Consider the following 24299-nt stretch of genomic DNA (forward strand, 5'->3'; position numbering starts at 1 on the left):
TCTTTTTAATTATGTTAACAATTTATCCATCCTTACAAATAATTCACCTCCTTTTTGACAAGATGTTTGACTGAAACTCCTAGAAAGAAACAGTGGGACGTGGGGGAGAAGGATAAGTGCCGCACACGAGTTCAAGACTTTTTTTTTATATATATAAAAGTAGTATTAAAAAATCTATTTACACAAATAAAGTAATTTTAAAATTATTTATATGCGATGCGTTATTTTTTTTAATACTACTTTCGTAAAAAAGTGGATTTCGACGCTGTCGTATACAAAGAATTTTAGGTTAAAGCCCATTGATACTGGCCCAGGTCCGAAAAGGGTGTGTCTGACGTGCTTTTTATTTATTTTTATTATTTTACAAATCCCTGATTTCTTCCATGAGTGGATGATTTTGATAAATTAGGTGTGGTTGGTAGAATATATTCTAAAAGTTAATCGTTTATTTGATATAACTTTCTGAAAACTAAAAAATAATTACTTGTCAAAGTCAATCAATTGCTAAAAAAACGCTAAAGTATTTAACCATTTGGCTAAATGATATGATTAAAAAAAGGGTTTAACTTCAATTTTTATAAACAAATTAGAACCACATTTAATTTAAGGGTTAAACCTATTACAATTATTATTGACTGGGCTGAGTGTACGTGTTTACCTCCAACAAAACTAACAAATAAAAAATAACTTGTAGGAAGGTCCAATGTTATATTAAGAAATCTATGGTTAATTTTACATAATACATGATAATCATTGTATTTACAAACCCTTTTTTTTTAAATTAAAGTCAGTTTTCATCATTATGGTTAGATTAATTGGATTAAATTCCAAATTACTAAAATAGGTTTAAGAATTAAGATTATGCCATTTTAGAAAAGAGAAGTCGTTTTATTATAAAAAAAAAAGTTTTTTTAATAGAATATAAAAATTTATTTTTTCTAAACTAAATATTAGGATATATTCTGAAACATATGATAAGACCTTCACCTTTTTGTAGATAGTCAGATAGGAATGAAATGTTTTCTGCTTTGTCTAGCTATATTTTCATTAACTAAAATGAATTGATTAGCCTTTCAGCGTTTAGTCCCCATGATTTGGCAAGATTTTCTAACATTAAGAGCATCTTTGCAGACAAAACAAGGCATCATAATTCATACCAATATTATGATTTATGACTTCACGACAAGATAGCAGACTTTACTTTCCCACTTTCAAACCCATTCCAGATCTGGCTTGTGGGTCATTGGTCACCTGAAGAAGCTTATTCAAAACTTTCTTCTTTTAATATTTGCATGAAATTGTCCACATGCTTGCCCGTTTTAAGTCCATTTTATTTCAGAAATTTATTTATTTATTTATTTTATTAAACAAAGTCTGAACACTGAAAGTATATATATATATATATATATATCATGGCAGAACTAGAACATAAAGTTTTTGAGGGACACATGGGGTTAAGTTTATTTCATAAATATAATTAAATATCTTTTTACAAGTTTAGAAAGTTTGGAGTCCAGCACGATAAAGCACTGTTTAATTTTGATTTTTTTTTAGTTAAAAATTGGAATTTTTAATTTAAGATTATTTGGTAATTTATAAGTTTTTTAAGTTTGAAAGTGTTTTTTTAATTAAAATTTATAAGTTGTTTATTTTTAGATTTTAAGGTTTGAAATAAATAAATAAAAAATAAGTAAAATTAAAATTTCTAAAACTTTTTTTAATTGCCTTTTAAAAGTTTTTTTTTAATTTTATTTATCTCAACTTCTTTAAAAAAAAAAAAACTTATCAAAAGTCGTTGATCTGCGTAGAACTAAATGTGTTCCTCTTAACTCATGCTGGACTCAGACGAAAATATGTAATTTTGAGAAGATATCTCATTAAAAATAATTATCCAAATTTTTTAGTACTTTTATATTTTTCTCACTAATAAGATAGTTATAAACAAAACATAATATAAGTTAAGAGTATATAATACATATAATGACAGTGTATGTAAAGAAGCATTTGATGGTAAAGAGTGAAGGGAAAGAGGGATAAGCTTCATGCTAACAAAAATTAATAAATTAATAATTAATATTTCTCAATTAAAAAAATATTTTGTTTTTGTTTTGGGTCAATTGTCTTATTTCCTCCGTTGTGGCAAGTTATATTTCCAACTCTGGGCCAGCTCATGGGCCTGTTTCCAGTAGGTGTTTGGTACTTGGACTATTATTGTAGCTTAACTTTATAATAATTAACAGACTGGGTGCCTATAAGATGTAAGAATAGCACATTTTTTTGTTTGAAAGAAGTGTAAGAATAGCATATTAATTCTTCGAATAAAAGTATATGATTATATAATAGGGCGTTTTCTAATACATAAAATTGTTTAAAAAATGGTGTCATTTCAGCTTAATTAGTAATCCTTCTGGTGTGAATTATAAGAAAAAATAATCTTGTGTATTGATGTTAAATATTAATAAATCTCAATTAATTTTATCATATTTGATGAATTTTTTTTTAAAATACTTTTTATTTAATAAGTTTTTATTTCTAATATTTTAGTTTTATTCTTGATATCAAATTATAATAAATAGTGGTTCAGAAAAACAATTATTTTTAATTAGAATTTACATAATCAAATAATACTGACTAATTTTTTAGTTATCATGAATTAGTTGTTTTTGTTTTAGCAAATTACTGTAATATTTTTTGAGACTTTGTGTGATCACACGAAACCAATGTCTTTGTGTAATTTACTACTTTTGCTTATATTCGTTATTCAAGAGGAGGAGTATTTCTAATTTTGAATTTTAAATATACAATTATATTAAATTAAATGTTCAAATTTTAAAAGAAAATTTTTGTCAAACATAATAATTATATTCGATTTGAGCTAGTAAGATATCTTCTAGTCCAAACAAAAGAAGAATCTTTTTAAAAAATTCTTTTTACGTAGAAAAAAGATATTTTTTTAAATTATCTATTTTAATAAATACTCAATAAAAAAGATAAAAACATCTAAAATTTCTTATAAATTAAAATTATTTTGTGTATTTTAATTTAATAAAAAACTAGAATTTATTTTAAACATATAAATTAATTTTAGCTTATTAAAGATTTAATGCATTCTATCTGGATTTATTTTCTTAGCTAAGTGCACACTGGATCTTTAATCTTGATTAATTCTTCAGCAAAACTGTCAAGAGTTAGAAAAACCAGATCAGCAGAGAGAGAGAGAGAGTGAGTGAGAGTGAAAGAGACATTAATCATTAGTTCCGCAGCTAAGCTTAACAGTGCAGACAACAAAAGCAACAACTAATTAAGGAGAACAAAGAAAGTCATGCATATCAAAGAAATCATCGGGGAATATATAAAAGCAAAAGCAGCACTTGACACAATGTCATCATCACTACTCATTCAACTCACTATTCTCTCATCATTTTTTCTGACTCTGACAACATGACAATCCAGAACGAGTACATGTTCTTCAACTGCAGCCAAGACAGCCTATGTTCTGCATGTGAGCACTTTTCTGAACACTGTGATTCCTCGTGTGACAGTGCTAGCTATCTCTGCAGCCACTTGCCAGGCTCCTCTTACTATCCCAAAGCCACTCAGTCTCTGAGGTTGATGCTTAAGTATTGTGCTACTTATGCTAGCGTTTATTGGAAGAATGTTGGTGCTCCTATGCCTTATGATCAGGTTCCGGAATACGGGATCCGTTGAAAGGAGGTGGGGCTTGTGGGTTTGACACTGAGAATCAGAGTTTCATTCGTCTGTGTAAGGATGGAAACTCCACTACTCATTGCAAAGGTACGTTCATCTTCAATAAACTAATCATTTGGTCTACCAAACAAGATAAGTTATTACATAGTTGAGGACTATCACATGTCTATGATCTCAATTAATTTATGGGTACAACAAGGTAGCCATGTTTTTCAATTTATAGGAAAAAAGTTCATTAAAATTTTCTTGTGTCACATGCCACATAAAGATTGTTCTCAAGTATGGTGTATGGTAGTCTAAGATATATATAACAATTTCTCCTTCAAGTGACACTTGTTTAAGAACCAGTCTCTGTATGAAAAAGTATTAAGTTTAGTCTTTATATACCCTTATTAATACACAATGGGTTCTTGGTGTTAAATTGTTATTATGTTTTTTAAGTGTCTAAAAAATTTAGATTTTAATCCCTATGTGCTCTTATATGAACTAAAGTTTTGTTTTTTTGGTACAGAAACTAATTCCTAAATGAGTGTTATTTATATGGATGAAGTAATTAGTTTAACCTTTACATAGATGACTAATAAAAACGATGGCTTGGTCCCTAGCCCCCAATGATTTCAATTGGGTAGGTATATATGTAATAAGGCTATTGTTTGTTTTACAGATTATAATATTGCAAGGCACAATAGGAGGGTCCATGTAATCCCAGGTGAGAGAAAGGAAACAAGTTTATAGGGAAGTTAAGCTTTTGAAGTGGATCATTAGGCTCATGTTTGTGTGTGTTGGAAAAGTGGATCATCTCCTATGTGTTAATTCATGTGGTGGGGTGTTCCATGTTACTCTGATGATATTCCTTTCCTTACCTGTTTTGTGGCAGGGTTATTAGGAGCTACGTAGTAGTTTCCTTCACTTAGAATGGTTGGGTTAGAACTGCCACCAATGGCATACATCTTCCACCCATCATATTTGTTGTTCACCACATGTGCATAACCAAATCTTACCCTGCATGCTTACAAACAAGTTAATACATATACATTTTTTCAACTATTCTATGAAAATCCAATCTATAAAACACACTCTCACCTTGGCATCCTTTCAATTAGTCCACTAGCAAATCGGTTGAAGGCTATACTATCGTTACTTTCATTATTTTATCCGCTGAGTATTCGTCGCCGTGTCCTAGTAGCATTACCTGTATTCAAGGGACAGCACCATTGACAAAAAATGAGGCCATAGGATCATAGTGACTGTTCAGTCAATGATACACAAGAAAAAGATACTGCATATACAAATGACAGGGATGATGGTATTGCAAGCTAGTTAGTTAGGAGGAATATAATTAAGAACTTGTTTTGCTTACTCTGTCATGTTGGGTAAAGTAATTGTTAGAAATGGTTATGGAAGTTGAGGCATGAATAACATCAATCAAGCCATCAGCACAACGAGCCAAAAAGCAATGATCAATCCAAACATTTGAGGAGGCAAATATGCCAATGCCATCCCCATCAGAGCCTTGACGATGGTTAAGATTGTGAATGTATGTATACATAATTTTGATGATGCCAAAGATAAGTGCTTCTCAAGTTTGATCCAAGTGAAGAATTCAGAAATTCAAAAAATAATTCTCAAGAGTCACAACTCTTCAGAAAATAACTTCTGAGAGTCACATCTGTTCAAGAGATTTTTGAATGGTCATCAAAGGCCTATAAATAGATGACTTGAGACACAAAATGTATGAGAGAGATATCCCTAGAGAACTTCATTGTCAAATGCTCTCTAAAAAGAAACTCTTGGACAAACACTTAGAAAATTCATTAAGAGTTTTTTCATGGACTTCAATTGTGATATCCTTCTCTTCAAGAGAGAATTCTTCTTTCTTTCTTCTCATTCAATGAGATTGATTAAAGGACCGAGAGTTTTTAAGTTGTAAGGAATGTTGAACACAAGGGAGGGTTGTCCCTATGTAATTCAGACTTTGTAAACGAATTTTTACAAAGGGAGTGAAAAATCTCAAGTGAGTAGTTTGAGTACTGGACGTAAGGACGGACTTTGTCAAACCAGTATAAAAATGTGTTTGCATTCTCTCTTTCCTCATATCATTTATTTTGTTGCAATTAATTTTGTCTTGCATATTTAAAGAACATTATTAAATTAATTGTTGTTTTTTTTGCATTCCAAGCCTATTTCTATGTTATTGAGACCGCTGGTCCAACAAAGATGAGATTGGGTACTCCTTACAAGGCCAACCTTGCTTGGTTTGCAATCATGAATTTTAATGCCATGCATGATAACATGGCTAACACCTTGTATTGTAATGCAAGGCCTATTTGCTATCTCCACTTTAGCACCTCTTCCATCAATGGTCTTGTAGCTATTCATGATAAGCTCATTCTTGAGCCTAATAACCATATCTTTGGCAAAAATGATACAAAGGGTTTGTTTTTGGATCACACCATAATGAAGTGTGCCTGTCTTTGGGCTTATGGGGTCATCCAAGGGATCTGTCACTTTATATATTGATCCATACTAGCCACCAACTGCATCTTTGCCAAAGCCAATTGCACAATTAGCCATGGCTTGGCGATTTGATGCCCAATTTGATTTGGCACGCCAGCAAGAGTCTATCCTGTTTAGAATTGCACTTTCTGTTGAATATGCAAGGTGTAGTATGAAGCATGAAATCAAGAGTAGTGTGGGAGAAGTGGCCTTGCTTGTGAGGTTGAGGCTACATATGGAGTGAGTTCATTTAATAGTGTAGATGTCAGACTTAGATGAGGTTGTGCACACGATTTAGGGGCTTGACTTTTAATTTCTTTGGTTCTGTTAACCAAAACGTGGATGCACGAGCTCTGCTTGTTTGACTTTGCTAATTACCATCTAAAACTTCACTCAAGCATACGAAAAATGTATAATTCTATATACATAGCCAATGTCGTATATTTTTAAATTTAAGTATACTAAATTAATTTCTAAATTATAGTACCAAATTATTTAGTCTTTGACTTTCACAAATACTATTCAATTTAGTATTTTAATGAGATTAATTTGATTACTAACATTATAAAATAATTTTGTATTTTTTATCCTATAAAACTAATTATTATAGTTCCTATGTCTGATAATAATTATCAATTTGATTTTTGAATTTGATAAAAATAATTCAATTCAGAATCAAATTAGGTGATGCAATTAACAAGTAATTGATTCAAGTGATATTGAATTCAATTCTTTAAAGTAAGATCTCATTTTTGAGTTATGTGAATGAAAAAACATGATTAGGAAAAGAGAATCTCATTAAAAATAATCAATCAAGTTTTCAGATGGAGATTAATCATTAACAAAATCGATAAATATTTCATACAACACCATGCTAATCTTAAAAAAATTGAGTGATGCACAGACAATTAGGATTTCAGCCTCCATATATTATTTTCTGAAATAATTAGGATTTTATTTTATCATCAATCCAATCACCATTTATGTTTTTATTTTTCTTATAAAGAATTCTTTTTATAGTTGAAATAATTCTATATTAAAACTTAAGAGGCATTCCACTTCTAACGTATGTACAAAATTGCTAATAACAGAAATATGAAAATACAGAAACAAAATTGTTAATAACAGAAATATATAAACATTCCTAATTACAAAAGCTATTAATCTTTGATTTATTTAGAAACAAATAAAAGAAAATTAGGAAAAAAAAAGAGAAGATTTTGCTAGTAACAACAGAAGATGTGATTTTTCTGCCTTGATTTGATTCTCTAATTCTATTTTTGTATAATAGGGATCAGATTGCATAGTCTTTGAGATAATATCAAAGTTAGAAACTAAATTAGGATTTAGGATCAAAAGCAAAGAATCGTGTTCAAATAATAATAATAATAAAAAAAAAAGAAATATAATATCATAAATTTATAACAATAAAAATAAAAAATATAACACAATTTTATAGGTTTTTACCATTCATAATATACTCAAAAGATCAAATTAAATACAGTATAGTATATGATAATATTTAGGTCTAAGTTTCAACAATATATAATAATATTTGTTAACAATAGCAAATTTATGTCTAGAATAAAAAAGAAAAAGATAAATACTTTAATTTTTTATTTTTTAAGAAAATTAAAATAACATTGCATTAATAAGCATTTTTGTTGAAACAACTTTTTCTAGTTTTTGATAGGATTTTATTAATTCTTGACCAACTTTCCGATTCTTTGCCCGCTTTTCCTCCAAACTAGTTCTGTCATTCATTTGAACCGGACACTTAATCATATGACTAATTACTTTTTGGTCTAATTGGTCGGTTCGTTTTGCATTTTCAGGGCATTATACAAACAATTTTAAGTTATAACGTGTAACCTAAAAACAAGTTAAAATTGATACAACAGTCATTATTTCTTGAAGATAGTTCTAAATAAATTCAAGTCACAACGTCTCGTTAATTACTAAATCTATATATATACATCATTTTCTGTTCAAATATCAAGTTACAAGGTAGGATAAATCATATCATAAAATTACTGTATTGTTAAGATTAACGCTTTCAAAACTTACCTATAAAAAAAACGCTTTCAAAATTATTTCTGGTCTTGTTTCCTTGAGGTGCTTGACTTTTGAGGGGTTGAGATGTTTATCTATACAGCGTGGCATAGATATCATATGGCCTCTAGGAACCTTCATTTTCTAATTGGCACTGTAGTTCCTGTTATATTATAAGCCTAAGGATTATACTGCTAATTATAAATTGGAGAATTAAACACATGCTACGTCAATATAAAATTATTTACATGCGCTTACAATAATGTAAGTTTATTAATTTGTAACTTGTTCCCGTAACTATAAATACCTCTGGAATTAATTTAAGAAAGTAGGATGTCGATTAAAGCTAAGTTGTAAATAGATTAGAGTTAGAATGTAAATAAAATAAAATCTCTTATTTTTTTATTTCTTTTTTCGTATCATATTATATTACTTATACATATATTATTTTTCTTTTCACTAATTAAGTATTGAATAACATTTTTAAAAAAATAAATATATATATATATATATATATATATTAAAAAATATAAATATTATAAATAATATTATAATGTAATAAAAAGAAAGATAAAGAAAAATAATAAGTATCAAATAGATATTAGAAAAAATTGAATGTCCAAATATCATAGTCATATATAGTAGAAAAGCAAGATGCACTCTTCTGGGCATGCAACGATAATTCACTTTCTGGCATATATAAAGGACTGCGAAAATGGGTTGCATGGAATTCATTTTTCTGCACACATAACTTTCAGTACTTGCATGTCTTCCGAACGAGATTCCATTGACACAAAATCTTAAAACAAAAATAATAAAAAAAAAGAGATGAAAATGTTGGACCAACTTAACAAGCTTTGTCAACAACACAATTGAGTGGCCCAGCATTGAGAGTTAATAAGGGCACCATAGATGCCTGGGCCGCGATAAAACTTTGAGCAGCTGAATATATTGGCGTGCAACTTCCATACCCAGATGGCACAAAATAAGCACCGTTTATAAATTCATCCCGAAAACTCCTCCATTTCCAATTGTTCCACTTTTCACTACTTTCCCTCTTGGTAACCTGTCATCAACAAATGAACCACCCTTAGTATATATAATATTATATTTATATCCTTAATCTGTTATTAACTTACATTACAATCTATATAAAGTCCTCGTGCTCTTAATTACTTTATTTTAATTCCTTTTTTAATAACCTGTTTTGCAGCAGAATCATTTGAAGCCGTAAAATAGTTCCCTTCACTAAAAATGGTAGGGTCGGCACTGCCACCAATGGCATACATGAGCCACTCGTCATACAGGTTGTTGACTACATGGGCATAACCAAATCTCACCCTGCATGTCATCAATATAAATAAGTAAATATGAAAATACTCACTGTCTTTCTAACCCACATACTCTTACCTTGGCATTCTTTCTATTAAGCCACTGGCAAAGCGGTTGAAAGCTACTGTTACCCTCATTACTTTATCCGCGGTGTATTCATCGCTGTGTCCTAGCAGCATCACCTACCAAGAGTCTATTTATTAACATTTTAACCTAATCAGAAGAAGACCAATCTAATGAGGTAAATTAGCTCCCAAGAATGGACTGAATAAATGGTATATATTATCATGAAAAGAAAGGTTAAAAAAAAGTCTAACTGAATTGGTAGAATACAATACTTAATACTTATACTTACTTTAGTTGTTGTAAATTTCTTAGTATCGATTTCTATGGATAAAAAAGAAGTTTATATATGATTTTCATTGCTTACTTTGTCGTGCTGGGTGAAGTAATTGTTAGAGATGGTGACAGCAGTTGAGGCATGAATAACATCAATGAGACCATCGGTGCAACGAGCCAAAAAGCAATGGTCAATCCATACATTAGAGGAAGCAAATATGCTAATGGCATCTCCATCAGACCCTTCACGATACCCAACATGCTCAGGACTACTCCTCACCATGCCACCCTTTCCCGGTTCACAATCATGAATACTAATTCCATGCACTATGACATGGCAAACACCTTGTATCGTAATGCAAGCCCCATTTGCAATCTCCACTTTGGCTCCTCTCCCATCAATGGTCTTGTAGCTATTCACCATAAGCTCGTTCTTGAGCCTAATAACCATGTCCTTGGCGAAGGTTATCCAAAGGGGTTCTGTTTGGATTGCACCATAACGGAGTGTGCCTGGTTTTGGGTCCACAGGGTCATCAGAAGGGTCAGTGACTTCGTATATATCACCAAACTTTCCTCCAATGGCTTCTTTGCCAAAGCCAATTGCACAATCTGCCAAGGCTTTGCGGTTTGAAGCCCAATTTGTTTTGGCTCGCCAACATGAGTCTATTGTGTTCATGATGACAACATCCTCAGGAGTTTTGTTGATATAGCTTGAAATAGGAGAGAGAGCGTTGAACTCCTTTGTTGAATCTCTATTCGGTGTTGAAGCTAAGGCAGGTACTATAAAATACAAAGTTACTAGAAGAGTGGTTAGAGTTGCCATTGCTTGTGGGTTTGAGTCTCCAAATGGTTGAAGGGGTTATATATTATAGATACCAAATAGAGGACTAGTAGAGAAGGTGGTGCACACGATTGGTGAAGGGCATGCTGTGAAATGTTTCAGAGTTACTTGTCAAGAAATAATTGGTGTACATTGGCCAACAAAGACGTGGGTCGGTTGACTCTAGATGATTGTAATCTACGCATCTTGTCTATATAGTTACGAAACAGCGACCATAAACTCATTCATGAATCATGTGTATCGATGATTTTAGAATCAAAATGACCAATTCAACGGATGGGGTTATGTTGCAGGAAAATATATAGTAGTTAGTGGTGGACAGTATAGGATCAAACATGCTCACCATATACACAATAAATAAACAAAATATATCCTGGACAGGTTAACATCATAGTAGCATTTTCTTGGGACAAAATCAAATGATTAGAGGTAAGAAATTGATGAAATATATTGGATGGTGCCTTGGTTTACAACTTTATGTTCAATTTGGTTATACCTTAATAAAAATATTATTTTTAGGCTTGTGCATCTTGTTTAATTGTGGAATTTAATGATTATGTATTAACTGTTATTAAATTATAAATTATTATTATAATTTTTAAGATAATTATTATAAAAATTAATAAATTTATTGTATATAATAATATATAATTGGATAAAAGCATAAAATTATGATACATTATCCGTCTATAGTATTTCCCCCCCCTCTAAATTGCGCTCATGGTCTCGGATCCCATCCAATGTAGGTGACTCGGTGGTTCTGTTTCTATTTCAAATTAATTGGTATATATTTCCGCGTGCCCCTTGTTATGTATGGAAATCCTTTGTATTGTAATTATTAAATTGTGAAGATGCCCAGGGGATTCTTGTGTATAATGGTTGGAGTACTCTTTTACTCCAATAGATTTGTTTTTCATGACAAAAAAGATAGTAACAGCACAACTTATAAATATGTCAAATTAATTGATTTAATTTATTCAACTACAATGAAAAAATCATATGTAGTTAAATACAGGATGTACTGAAATTATCATACAACTGCAAGGATCATATAAATATAATATATATCATCCTATAATGATCACTTGCGCTCGCTTATTTAGTCACATACAACAAATTGATTATATTGTTTTGGACCAATATATCTTCAGTTCAATAAATATATACCAAATAATCAAAACTAATTAATTAATTATTGGCACTCGTTCGGAGTTCTTGTCCTCTCTGATTCCTTCACGCATAGCTGCACAAACCAAAAACGCATGCATCCCCTTTGTTGCACTTGTTGCCACATTTTCCGCAATGGTGTTTGTCAAACATAGGATTCACACACTTACCTTTGCAACACACTTGGGAGTACTTGCACCTCTTACCACACATGCCACAGTTGTTTCTGTCATTTGACACATTCACACATTTTCTCTTGCAACAATCAGGCCCTTCGCTGCCCTTAGCACGACAAACTCTAGGGTATTTATCACAAGTCATGGCTCCACCTCCACGTACATTTTTATGGCCACGGAGGCCTTTGGAGCCTCTTAGAGAGGCTAATACTTCACTTTCAGAAGATGGGGTTGCATGGTTTTGAGTATAATTGTGGTTTTTAACATAAGTGAGGAATGGTGATTCTTTCTTTTCGGAATCAGCAATGACCAAAGCCATTAGCATGGTTACAAGGAAGAGTACTATCTGAAGGGATTTCATTTCGAAGTTGAATGATTTTGTGTTGGAGTGAAATGAAGGGTGCTTGGATATGGCTATATATATATAGAAGGAATAGTGGAGGTTGCTGAAGGAAATTCAACGAGCTTAAGGTAATAGTATAAACTGGAAAGCTTCAAATAGTGTGCTAGTGGAGCGGTCTAATTCAACAGCTAGCTAATTTATGTGTGGTAAAGTAACGAAATTAGATAGGATTTTATTACAAGTTCTAAATACGTGGAAAAGAAATGTGAAATTTCTAGCAAATGAGATAAGGAATCGCGCGTTATTTGTGTTGTTATGCGTATCGTGATTCATACTTATATTCTATGCAAAGACGGGCTGAGGATATGCGCTTTAAATTTGTTTATGATAATGAATAATATGACAAGTATTCACGTGGTCCAATCTTTCTAGTGAGATTAATAAGTGCCGCACGGAACATTTAATTGCTTGTGCAAAAGTATTAAGGAAACGCGGTTTTTCCTGAAATAAACCAGAAAATCTGAAAATCCGTTACAGAGGCATTGTTATGCTCTTTCCTTCCCTCTGACTTTTTAGTTTTAAAAAATAAAAATAACACAGCTAGCTAGTCAACAATCAGCCCGAGTCTAAGATATTTTAGGGTAATATACAATACTCAAAATTTAGGGGTTAAATTTATTGGTCCGCCTTGGAATTCAATTTTGTTCATGTCAACTAAGTCAAAAAGTAAGTTTAAAAATCATCTTTTAATCTTTTTAATATTTGAGGGTGTCCCTCATTTGACAGTTATCAGAGATTAAAGTTATATGTTGTTAAAGTAAATTTTACCTTTTAAACAAAGTCTTTTTTTTACTGTATTTAATTTTTTTTTACATTATTCAAAACAAAGTTTTTCTTCTCACATAAAAAACAAAGTTTTTCTTTTACATATATGATGAAAAATAAACCATAGTCAACATGTTTGAAAGACTATCATTGATAAAAAAAAAAAAAAGTCCTTTTTTAATGTTACAAAAGCCATCTTGACAACGTCTTATGTCCCCCATTAACATGAAAAAATATTGGCACTAACTTTTTGAAGCAGGTATATTTGAAATTTATATTCGTCTCATTGCTATTAATAATATTGTTGTATAAAATCATATACGTAATTTACTAAAGTAGGCTTAGTAGTAAAAAATTAAAATATTTATACGAGATTCGATGTTTGAATTTCATTTATCTTCTGTAAAAAAAAAACTTTATTGTTATCTTTGTAATTTGTAATAATTAAAAAAGAAAGAAATGCATATATTCTTGCTGTATTCGTTTTTTTGTTGGTGTTAATACTTGTTGTATTCATTTATTTATACAATAGACCAAATTAACAGTTAATCTTGAATAATACATTATTAGACCAAAACAGTATAATAATAACATTGTTATTATCATTATTTTATTAATTTTTATAACATTTTGAGATTATGTATTTATTAATTTATTTAAAATTCTTAAACTTGTTAGTCTACATATGAATATTTGCCCATTAATTTGTTTAAATGTGTGTTTATAACTTTATATTTAATGAGTTTTACTATAAATTTTTTTTGTATAATGATGATAACGAACATTGAACCTAAGAGAACTCTAATTGATAAAAAAAACCCTAAGAGAACCCTCTTCACAGCCAATTCAACCCTTTAGTGTTTAGTGAGTTAAATAAAAGAAAGTTTTAAATAGACTATTGGATACTCTTTTTTTATCTGTAAAAATTGAATAATATCAAAAAATTTACAATAACTTATATGCCCCATACTCAATTAATTAAGCATTTGGTTAATTAGCCTGATTTTTAAAATAATCTGGCAAAATTTTCAAAAACACCTATACATGTTAAATAAATAGACTGGACTTGAGCATTTAATTTGAAAAGGAAACCAGATTTTTGTTTTGTAAACCTAATCTAACTGGCTTAATTCACTTCCATGATCTCACTGATTGCTTTAATTAATTTGCCGTTTATGTTTAGATTTTTTTATATTAGAATGTCATATTCTTTACGGATTGAGCCAAGAGATTTTTATTAGGAGCTCCACGTTTAATTAAGAGAAATATATTAGTATTTTATTATATCATGAAAGTGTCCCACATAAACCTATTACTTTGAAATGTATTCAATAAAGTAGGAGTTAATAATAATAGCTTACAAATGGTATTACTCAGAACTGGAAAGTGTCAGTGATCACTAGATTCGAAATGTGTAACTAATATCTTAGTTGAGTATTTTTTTATATCATATTTTCATATTGTTGCCCCTATTAATTATGGATTCCTCGTTGCTGCGTATGTAAGAATAAATATTTCTATAAAAATAAGGAACATGTATACTTATTTATTTCATATAAACAACCAATTCTATACCAAAAAGATATAAACAACCAATTACAAAGTTATTAATTATTCTTACCAATCAAGTAATCAATTAATAGAATAAATTATAATATAACTAGCAGCTCTCCTCAATTTGTTGATAGCTGCTTTATTGATCACAATTCAGCTCTTTTTTTTATGTTTCCAAATTCTATGCATAGCTGCACATCCCCAAAACACAAGAACCTTTGGCATTGCACTTGTTGCCACATTTCCCGCAATGCTTCTCGTTGGTTTTAGGGTTCACGCACTTGCCTTGGCAGCATATCTTTCCGAAGCTGCATTTCTTTCCACACCTCCCACAGTTAAGTCTGTCTGTGGAAAAGTTGACACATTTGTTGCTGCAGCAATTAGGGCCTGCGCTGCCCTTAATAAGGCAAATTTTGGGGTTTTTGTCACAAGTCAACGCCACCCTTTTCTTGGAAAGGAACCGGCTTGTTCCTCGGAGAGACTTTGGTTCTTCAGTTTCCAATGATGTTGCTGAAAGCTGAGTAATGGCCAAAGCCATTAACAAGGCCACAAGAAAGAGGGTCTTCAAGGATTTCATTATATTATTTTTTTTGTGTTATAGGAAGATAGAAGAAGTTGAATGAACTAATATTTAAAGGGGTGTGGATGTTTTGATTGAGAAGAATAATGCTCCAAGTATTTATAGAAGAGGAGGTTCATGGAGTCTGACCTTTGCATAGATTACGTAGTGCATGAACTAATAATCCTACGTGTTTGTTGTTAGTTTATATTAGTGGAGTGGTCTAAATTAATCAACGAAGTTAGGCCTTTTTCGGCAAGAATTTCTTCAAACTTATACTATAACTATAAGTCTATAACTAATCAGTTGAAAATGGAGGAAGTGTCAAAAAAGAAACAACTATGCTAATTAAACGATAACTAAAATTGATTTAGTTGTATTAAGTTGATATCCTATTGAAGCCAGGTCGTATGTAAAGTCTTAAGACAACCAACTAGTCGTTTATAATTTATATGCAGTCTACGGAAATCAGAAAACCGTTACAGAACCACTATAGCTGTGCAGGCATTCCAATCGCCTAGTTTGACCTTTGTTTTATATATGTAGAAGTCCATGGTTAGGATTTGACTTCATATTTATTCAAGCCAACGTAAGTAACAAATTAATTTGGATAACATATTATTCTTATTTTTACATTTGAACTTTTTTTTTATTACATGGCTCACGCTATTTTCATGGGAGACTCTAGGGTAGCGTTTGTATAATATAATGTTCACTTGTTCAGAAAGGGTATAGCACGTGCAACTAATATTTAAAGATACCACTTAACATGTTGTGAATCTCTTATTTTTTCTTCTTCTGATTCCTGACGAAAGCCAACTTTACTATCGCTGTTTACTTTTTCATATTTTCATAGTTTCCGAAATATATGGTGGAAATTGGAAGCCAGTGTGAAAATTGATAATGTTTTTATTTTATTTTTGTTGCTAGGTAGGGTGGGAAAGATAAAAAGTGCTCATAGTACGTAATTATAGAATTCTTAAAGGATATTCTTTAAATTATTACCACTTGTAATCAAGTTTGCCTATATTTCAAAACTTATGTCTCTCTGAAGGTTGCTAAGATTAAAAGTTTTTCAGTCTGACTCCTCTTAGCTCATATATATAAAAGTTTGAGAATTTTATTGTTTGAATAAGCCATAAATTTTATTTAAACTTAGTAATAGGCTAATAGCACAAGAAATGTTGGCTTCAAAATATAACAATACGATGTGAGTTTAACCAATGCTGAGAGATAAAGACCGAACCCCAACCCACTTCAGAGAACAAGGTTATTATGATCACAAAGTACAAAAGCCCATCCCATAGCCTAAGTTGCCTAACAATATTAAATTGCCGTGACTACCTAAACACCATAGCACAACTGTGACAATATTGAAAGTGTGAAAACTCCAATCCCATCCCAATTTAATCCAAAATGGTAAAGTTGTTGTGATCTAACTTGGATGATATGATGACCACTATCCAACAATGTTGAGATGCGCCTCTTGGTTTAAAAAGAACAGAAACAGGGGAAGCAGAGGTTTTTTTTTGTCTAACAAAGCTTAAACGTAATCACATGCCTTAGGCTCCAAATCCCATCTTTGATGCAATTTATCATCTACATATTGAATAACAAATGCCAATGTGAGGGATCATTCATATATTATATATCATAGATATCAACCAAGGATGACAATATACTTCCCGATGAACGTAGTATACTAGGTATCATGCATTGATATCCCAATGTTAGGGATTATGCATATATTATACCCCTTTATGTATACAATGTATTAAAGAATATTGTGTTGATAACTAATATAAGATTGCTTCTGTTAAGTTTGAGTCTTAAATAAATAATTAAAAGTTAAATATTTATAGTGATATTAAGTAGGATATTTTTTTTTAAGAAAATACTTATGCTTTATAAAAAATATGTAATATATTAAGTAATAAAGATTTGAGATTTAAGTAGCTGTATATATAAAGAAAAAAGGAATAAAAGATGTCGTACATTATAGTAACTATTATTTTTTTTTACTATATTTTCTATGGATAATTTATTTTTTAACTATTTTTCAGTGTATTCTCTTTTTATTTTATATTTAAATCAAATTTTAATAATTTTTAAATATAAATATTAATAAATTTATATCATAATTTAAAATATTTGATATAAAATTTAAATCGTTTGTAATCCATATCCCACAAAGAGACACATAATTTTAATTGCTTTAATATATTTTCGTGAAATTTATTAAATAATTCGAATTCATTGTTTAATTTTAGGAAATTACATGATTAAATAGGCATTAAATTTTTTGTTGACATAAGATTTTTTATGGAAGAGAAGAAATTAATTTTGATATAATTTTATTATAAATATTTTTACATTAACAATTTATTAAAACTACTTTAAATATAATTTTAAAGTTAATAATTATTAGCTACATGATTATTTATAATTAAATGAAATATTTATTAAATATTATTATCTTCTAATTAAATTCTTAAAGCAATTATTAAAATGGTTAGTAGCTTTTAATTATATCTTAATTCATGAATGCATGTCAACTATTGTTTGTTGGTTATTTTAATTACAAATAAGTACTATATATGAATATTTCAAAATTTATAAACTATTATTTAATCACAAATTAAAAATGAATTTATTAAATTTCATAATAATTAAGTTAAAAGTGGCAACAAAAATTATTTATGATTTTTCTAGTATAATTGTTTTTTAGTCTAATAATACTTGTGTAATAGAGTCGAGTAGTTGGGGCCCATGGCAACGTTTTCCATTTCCCAATAAGGTTTATATACGCGGAAGATCGGTGGTGACGGTGAGTGAGGCAAATGGCAGCATCGTCACAATCGCCGCCACTGAAGGCGGTGCTGGAGCGGAATGTGGAAGAGATTCGTGTAGTGGCGGCGAGCTCACCGTGAGGTATACGACGCCGGCCGCAGATGCTTCGGCGAGAACTACGTTCAGGAAATCCTTCATAAAGCACCACAGGTTACTTACTTACTTACTTCAAACTTCAATCTCATTATTAATCTCTTGCTTTTGGTATTCGCTCATCAATGCTTACATTCCTTTCTCAATTGCAGCTTCCCGACGACATCGAATGGCATTTAATCTAATCGGCAATTTGCAGAGCAACAAAGTCAAGCCTCTTATCGGTATTTCTCGACGCTGTTTACTTGTTATTCTCTCAATTTCCTTCAATTAAGAGTTTAAAAATACTTCTTTGATTTAGAAACATGACCACACTTTTTTTCTAATTGCTGAATTTTGGGAATTTTGTTTTGTGTTCATATTTACAACATTATTAATTTGGGCTCACTGTTGAGGCGAGGTCAGGATTCTTATACGTTTTGTTTCATGTTTCACAGCTGCTGTTCCCAACCTTGCTTGTGTACAAACCGTGGATGATGAGAAGGTATTTTTTTTCTTCTTCGTAATTTGTTTTGGTTGACAAGGTATGTTTCATGTGCATGAGTACATATAAGGATGTAGATTTTACGTATATTTTAAATCTTTTAAGTGGGGGGAGGAAATAGAAAATCATGGAACTTGGAAATAGTTGTAACATAATAATGAGTTTCAGACAAGATTTTCGGATTTCACTTGAAGGTAAATTGTTTTGTTTAATATGTGTGTGTGTGTGTGTGATGTTGAAAGCAGTCTTTAGGATAGGATGCATTGAAATGGTAACTTTGCAAATGGACTTTACATTCTAGAAGTAATTTCAGGCGTTGCCATTTGGTCAATCAGTTTTTTTGGGTTTGTGCAAGTAAAATTATATTACATGTAATCTTAACGCTTAAGTTCAATTATTTCCCATCAGCATTTCATTTTTTATATCAATTTCTTTAGAATTCTGTTCTATGAAGTAAAATTTAATTTCAATTTTAAAAATGTTACAGAAAATAGTTTACACCTAAAATGTGCTGTCAAACAAGATATTTTAATTTAGTGCATGCATGATCTTTAGTATCTTTTCCTATTCTATTGCAAATGGCGCACTGATCATCATCTGTTTTTTTTTAATGTTTTTTGCTTTTTTCTTTTCTCTTTTTGGCTGGCAGATAGCAAATCTTCTTGATCGTGCTGTAGAAAATGTTGGCAGGAAATCATTGAAGGTTTTTTTTCAAGTGAATACAAGCGGAGAAACATGTATGTTGCACTTGACAAAGTTGCCAACCATTGCACTAATCACTATCTGCAGTATCTTAATAAAGTTGACTTGGTTGTGTTTGATTATCAGCCCAATTTTTTTTTAACAAGGATTCTATATAATAGATTAATGTGAAAATAGCTTCAAAATCACAAGAAAATATAGATCCCAATTCTTTTATTGCAAATATGTCTACAAAATCATTGATTACAAGTTTTACAACATCTTAGATTCATACCTAAATATGTAACCTATATTTTTTAGAATGATTGCTTGACTTCTGGTTTACAATCTGATCCTTAGATATTTGCCTTTTGTTTCTGTCCCATTATAAAACAGTTGTCAATATTTTCAGTTTATTATCGATCTCAAGAATAACATATGACTGCTATTTTATTGCAGCCAAATTTGGCGTTGAACCAGCTCAGTGGGTGGATCTTGTAAAACATATTACAAACTGCCCAAACCTTGAGTTTTGTGGCCTAATGACAATTGGCATGCTGGATTATTCATCCACCCCAGAAAACTTTAAGGTGGCGACTATACATTTTGGACATGATTTATTGCTTTTTTCGGGACTTCCTATTTAGTCTTCTAGATAGTTCCCCAAACTAAACATTCTTTTGTACTCCCCAGACGTTATCCAATTGCAGAAGTGAAGTTTGTAAAGCAATTGGAATATCAGAAACACAATGTGAGCTGTCTATGGGCATGACTGGAGACTTTGAGCAGGCTGTAAGGAATCATTTTTTCCCATGGAAAATAGTTGGCGTACACTGAAGGAATAAGTATTGTGATTTGTCATAATATTTTTTAACCAGCTAACTCTAATTTTGAAGATTGAGATGGGAAGTACAAATGTTAGGAATGGAACTGCCATATTTGGATCCCGAGAATACCCACCGAAAGAAGAGGAGTAGTTATCCTCATTTTGCAGTCTTGTTTGTGTTGGTATATTGGTGCTTAGATTCGCATATCAAAGTCAGAGCAGCATGAGCAAATTATTTCAGTTGGAAATAAGTATATTCTTGAGCATGACTGATGGTGGTAGTCAATAAGCTCCGGGAGAGCTGTGTATTCGGAATAATCTGAGACTGAATATTGTAGACATTTATGTCAAACATAATCTGAGACTGAATATTGAAGCTGAACCAAGAGAATTTGAAAGAATAATGATCTACAGCACCCATAAAAAGAAAATTTATTAAAGATAACGAATCTGATTCACGTGTTTTTTATTGTTGAATTTGAATTTGTGCTTATCACATTTGAACTAATATTGTTGAGGTAATTTTTTTACAATTTGAAAAAGGTTAAGAACACAAACACTATCTTGAACATTCTTTTTTTATTGGTTGAAATTTATTGAAAATTGTAAATTTTGATGGATCACATGTCTTATTCTTAACACTCTTCTCCCTGTCATTTTATGTTTCACATGGGATTCACTTTAGTTCTAAACAACAATCATTGTTGGAATTCTCAGTCTATGTTGCACACTTGATGTCGTATGTACGTTGTCTCAGGGCAACAAATTTTTTTTCAATCTAACTATTACCACTTTTTATACCAATCAAAACTTGCAAACAAAAGCATTGAGAATCATTTTGCTGTATACCAATTATGAATCATTTTGGCTTGGATTCACAATTTTTTTGGGGTACAGAAATCACAAATTTTAGGAATTAATTTTATTTATAAATTACGTTTCATTTTACAAGAGTTATAAAATCAGAATTGATTTAGTTTTGGGTTAGATCAATGGACATGAGCAGAGTGTATAAACCCTTTTACGTTTTAGCTATCTACATAAAGGGATTTTAAAACAATTTATGCCCTGAGTCACTGGTATTCAAGCTTAGCTTAGCACTTAGCAGCATAAGGAATGGATCATGTTTTCATACAAACCAAAGCAGAGTCCAAGTGGCCTAAAACGTTGTGTTGTCTCACTACCACACCCAGCCACCACCAATTCAGTCAATGCCACTATCAACCACCATTCAACCCAAGGTGCACACCACCAAGTTCTTGCCACCTATGCATCTATGCTCAAAACCCATGTCCCTTCTGACGCCTACACTTTCCCCAGTCTTCTCAAAGCATGCTCTTTTCTAAACCTCTTTTCCCTCGGTCTTACCCTCCATCAACGCATCCTCGTTAGTGGGTTGTCCCTCGATGCCTACATTGCCTCTTCTTTGATCAACTTCTACGCTAAATTTGGGTTTGCTGATGTTGCTCGTAAAGTGTTTGACTATATGCCTGAGAGGAATGTCGTACCTTGGACCACCATTATTGGGTGCTACTCGCGCACCGGTCGTGTGCCTGAGGCCTTTTCTTTGTTTGATGAAATGCGTCGTCAGGGAATTCAACCCAGTAGTGTTACCGTATTGAGCTTGCTGTTTGGAGTTTCGGAGCTTGCTCACGTGCAGTGTTTGCATGGTTGTGCAATTTTGTATGGGTTTATGTCTGATATAAACTTGTCAAATTCCATGCTGAATGTGTATGGGAAGTGTGGTAACATTGAGTATTCTAGGAAATTGTTTGATTACATGGATCACAGGGACCTGGTTTCATGGAATTCGTTGATCTCAGCCTATGCCCAGATTGGGAATATATGTGAAGTTTTGTTGCTTCTCAAGACAATGAGGTTACAAGGTTTTGAGGCTGGCCCACAGACTTTTGGGTCCGTTTTATCTGTGGCTGCATCAAGGGGTGAGTTGAAATTGGGAAGGTGCTTGCATGGGCAGATTTTAAGAGCTGGTTTTTACTTGGATGCACATGTTGAAACATCATTGATTGTAGTGTACTTAAAAGGTGGGAAAATTGACATTGCATTTAGAATGTTTGAAAGGAGTTCAGACAAGGATGTAGTTTTGTGGACAGCAATGATCTCAGGCCTTGTGCAGAATGGGTCTGCAGACAAAGCACTAGCTGTTTTCCGTCAGATGTTAAAATTTGGAGTGAAGCCATCTACTGCTACTATGGCCAGTGTAATCACAGCTTGTGCACAACTAGGGTCTTATAATTTGGGGACATCGATCCTTGGTTACATATTAAGGCAGGAATTACCTTTGGATGTTGCTACTCAAAACTCTCTTGTTACCATGTATGCAAAGTGTGGTCACTTGGATCAGAGTTCCATTGTATTTGATATGATGAACAGAAGGGATTTGGTTTCCTGGAATGCTATGGTTACTGGATATGCTCAAAATGGCTATGTTTGTGAGGCCTTGTTCCTTTTTAATGAAATGAGGTCTGATAATCAAACACCTGATTCAATAACCATTGTCTCCCTCCTCCAAGGGTGTGCATCCACTGGACAACTACACTTAGGAAAATGGATCCACAGCTTTGTGATAAGAAATGGCCTTAGGCCTTGCATCTTGGTTGACACTTCTTTGGTAGACATGTACTGCAAATGTGGTGATTTGGATACTGCCCAAAGGTGTTTCAACCAGATGCCAAGTCATGATTTGGTCTCATGGAGTGCCATAATTGTGGGATATGGTTATCATGGCAAAGGGGAGGCTGCATTGAGGTTTTACTCAAAGTTCCTGGAAAGTGGTATGAAACCCAACCATGTGATTTTCCTCTCAGTTCTATCTTCTTGTAGTCATAATGGACTAGTAGAGCAGGGCTTGAACATATACGAATCAATGACCAAAGATTTTGGGATTGCACCAGATCTTGAACACCATGCTTGTGTAGTAGATCTCCTCAGTCGTGCTGGGAGGGTAGAGGAGGCATATAACGTGTACAAGAAAAAGTTCCCAGATCCTGTACTTGATGTTTTAGGCATAATCCTTGATGCTTGTCGAGCAAATGGTAATAATGAACTTGGTGATACAATTGCCAATGATATTCTCATGCTGAGGCCTATGGATGCTGGGAATTTTGTACAATTAGCACACTGCTATGCTTCAATAAACAAGTGGGAAGAAGTGGGTGAGGCATGGACCTATATGAGATCTCTTGGCTTGAAAAAAATTCCTGGCTGGAGCTTTATTGACATACATGGGACCATCACTACATTTTTCACAGACCACAACTCACACCCCCAGTTCCAAGAAATAGTTTGTACACTCAAAATTTTGAGAAAGGAAATGATCAAAATGGAGGAAGTGGAGATTTACCTTGAAAGCAGCCACATATCACAATAACATATGCTGAAATGTTAAATAGAAGTGTCCTGTGAGTTGCCGCAATGGTTTTGGATTTCCATCAGAGATTTTGACCCATCACTTTATTTTCTTTTGCTTTTTTTTTTTTTGTTGACATGGTGTCAGATTTTATCCAAGTCTTACATTGTGGATGATAAATATATGCAACCTTACAAGTTACAACTCAGAAAGATGCAATTTTTACTATTGAACCCTCCAAATCCGGAAGCCAAATATCCTTATTGTTGTATCAAGGCTCACTTCATTTAGTATGGAATAATTCTTTATAATTTTTTTATGGAAAATTCTTTATAAATTATTCTTTTCAATGAATCATTAGATGATATTATTATATTGATATTGTTTTTTGAATGTTTTTAATTTTCGAAAAAGTATTGAAACAGTTTATTCAACTTTTTTTAAAAAACATAACTATAATAACTTTTATCTGAAACATATTGTTTAATAAGTAGACGAACTTTTGTTATCTACTTTAATTTTAGAAATATATTTTCGAAATACACGTATATAAAAATTAAAAATAAGAAATAAAAAGAATTATATATAGTTTCAAATTACAAA

The 24299-nt window shown here is 31.7% G+C and overlaps 4 protein-coding genes and 2 pseudogenes across 4 annotated transcripts; 2 read left to right on the forward strand and 4 right to left on the reverse strand.

The window, feature by feature from the left end:
• Positions 1 to 4544: 4544 nt before the first annotated feature.
• LOC100802705 (putative pectate lyase 2) lies at positions 4545 to 6585 on the reverse strand (annotated as a pseudogene).
• A 2271-nt stretch (positions 6586 to 8856) lies between these two features.
• On the reverse strand, positions 8857 to 10783 carry LOC100803229 (putative pectate lyase 2). The gene is made up of 4 exons (XM_006587913.3): positions 10019 to 10783; positions 9667 to 9770; positions 9459 to 9597; positions 8857 to 9322 (listed from the first exon to the last, which is right to left on the reverse strand). The coding sequence occupies exons 1-4, from the start codon at positions 10748 to 10750 to the stop codon at positions 9104 to 9106; spliced, it is 1194 nt and encodes a 397-aa protein (XP_006587976.1). The 5' UTR covers positions 10751 to 10783; the 3' UTR covers positions 8857 to 9103.
• Positions 10784 to 11642: 859 nt separating this feature from the next.
• On the reverse strand, positions 11643 to 12500 carry LOC102659740 (stigma-specific STIG1-like protein 3). The gene has a single exon (XM_006586696.3). It carries the CDS (start codon positions 12470 to 12472, stop codon positions 12002 to 12004), a length of 471 nt encoding a protein of 156 aa, XP_006586759.1. The 5' UTR covers positions 12473 to 12500; the 3' UTR covers positions 11643 to 12001.
• Positions 12501 to 14763: 2263 nt separating this feature from the next.
• LOC100800556 (stigma-specific STIG1-like protein 1) lies at positions 14764 to 15469 on the reverse strand. Its single transcript, XM_003534579.5, has one exon. The coding sequence runs from the start codon at positions 15408 to 15410 to the stop codon at positions 15015 to 15017; it is 396 nt and encodes a 131-aa protein (XP_003534627.1). The 5' UTR covers positions 15411 to 15469; the 3' UTR covers positions 14764 to 15014.
• Positions 15470 to 18232: 2763 nt separating this feature from the next.
• Positions 18233 to 20708, forward strand: LOC100803761 (pyridoxal phosphate homeostasis protein-like; annotated as a pseudogene).
• A 741-nt stretch (positions 20709 to 21449) lies between these two features.
• LOC100804821 (pentatricopeptide repeat-containing protein At4g04370) lies at positions 21450 to 23717 on the forward strand. The gene has a single exon (XM_003534669.4). The coding sequence runs from the start codon at positions 21450 to 21452 to the stop codon at positions 23715 to 23717; it is 2268 nt and encodes a 755-aa protein (XP_003534717.1).
• Positions 23718 to 24299: the final 582 nt, after the last annotated feature.

The sequence above is a fragment of the Glycine max genome, chromosome 9 (genome assembly GCF_000004515.6).
Source record: "Glycine max cultivar Williams 82 chromosome 9, Glycine_max_v4.0, whole genome shotgun sequence".
Classification (NCBI taxonomy): domain Eukaryota; kingdom Viridiplantae; phylum Streptophyta; class Magnoliopsida; order Fabales; family Fabaceae; genus Glycine; species Glycine max.

Coding starts and splice junctions, on each gene's coding strand:
- LOC100800556 (XM_003534579.5), bottom strand. CDS start 15,410: ATGAAATCCTTGAAGACCCTCTTTCTTGTGGCCTTGTTAATGGCTTTG.
- LOC100804821 (XM_003534669.4), top strand. CDS start 21,450: ATGTTTTCATACAAACCAAAGCAGAGTCCAAGTGGCCTAAAACGTTGT.
- LOC100803229 (XM_006587913.3), bottom strand. CDS start 10,750: ATGGCAACTCTAACCACTCTTCTAGTAACTTTGTATTTTATAGTACCT. Junction 9,771..10,018: donor ACTTCACCCAGCACGACAAA/GTAAGCAATGAA, acceptor GACTCTTGGTAG/GTGATGCTGCTAGGACACAG. Junction 9,598..9,666: donor TTAATAGAAAGAATGCCAAG/GTAAGAGTATGT, acceptor GATGACATGCAG/GGTGAGATTTGGTTATGCCC.
- LOC102659740 (XM_006586696.3), bottom strand. CDS start 12,472: ATGAAATCCCTTCAGATAGTACTCTTCCTTGTAACCATGCTAATGGCT.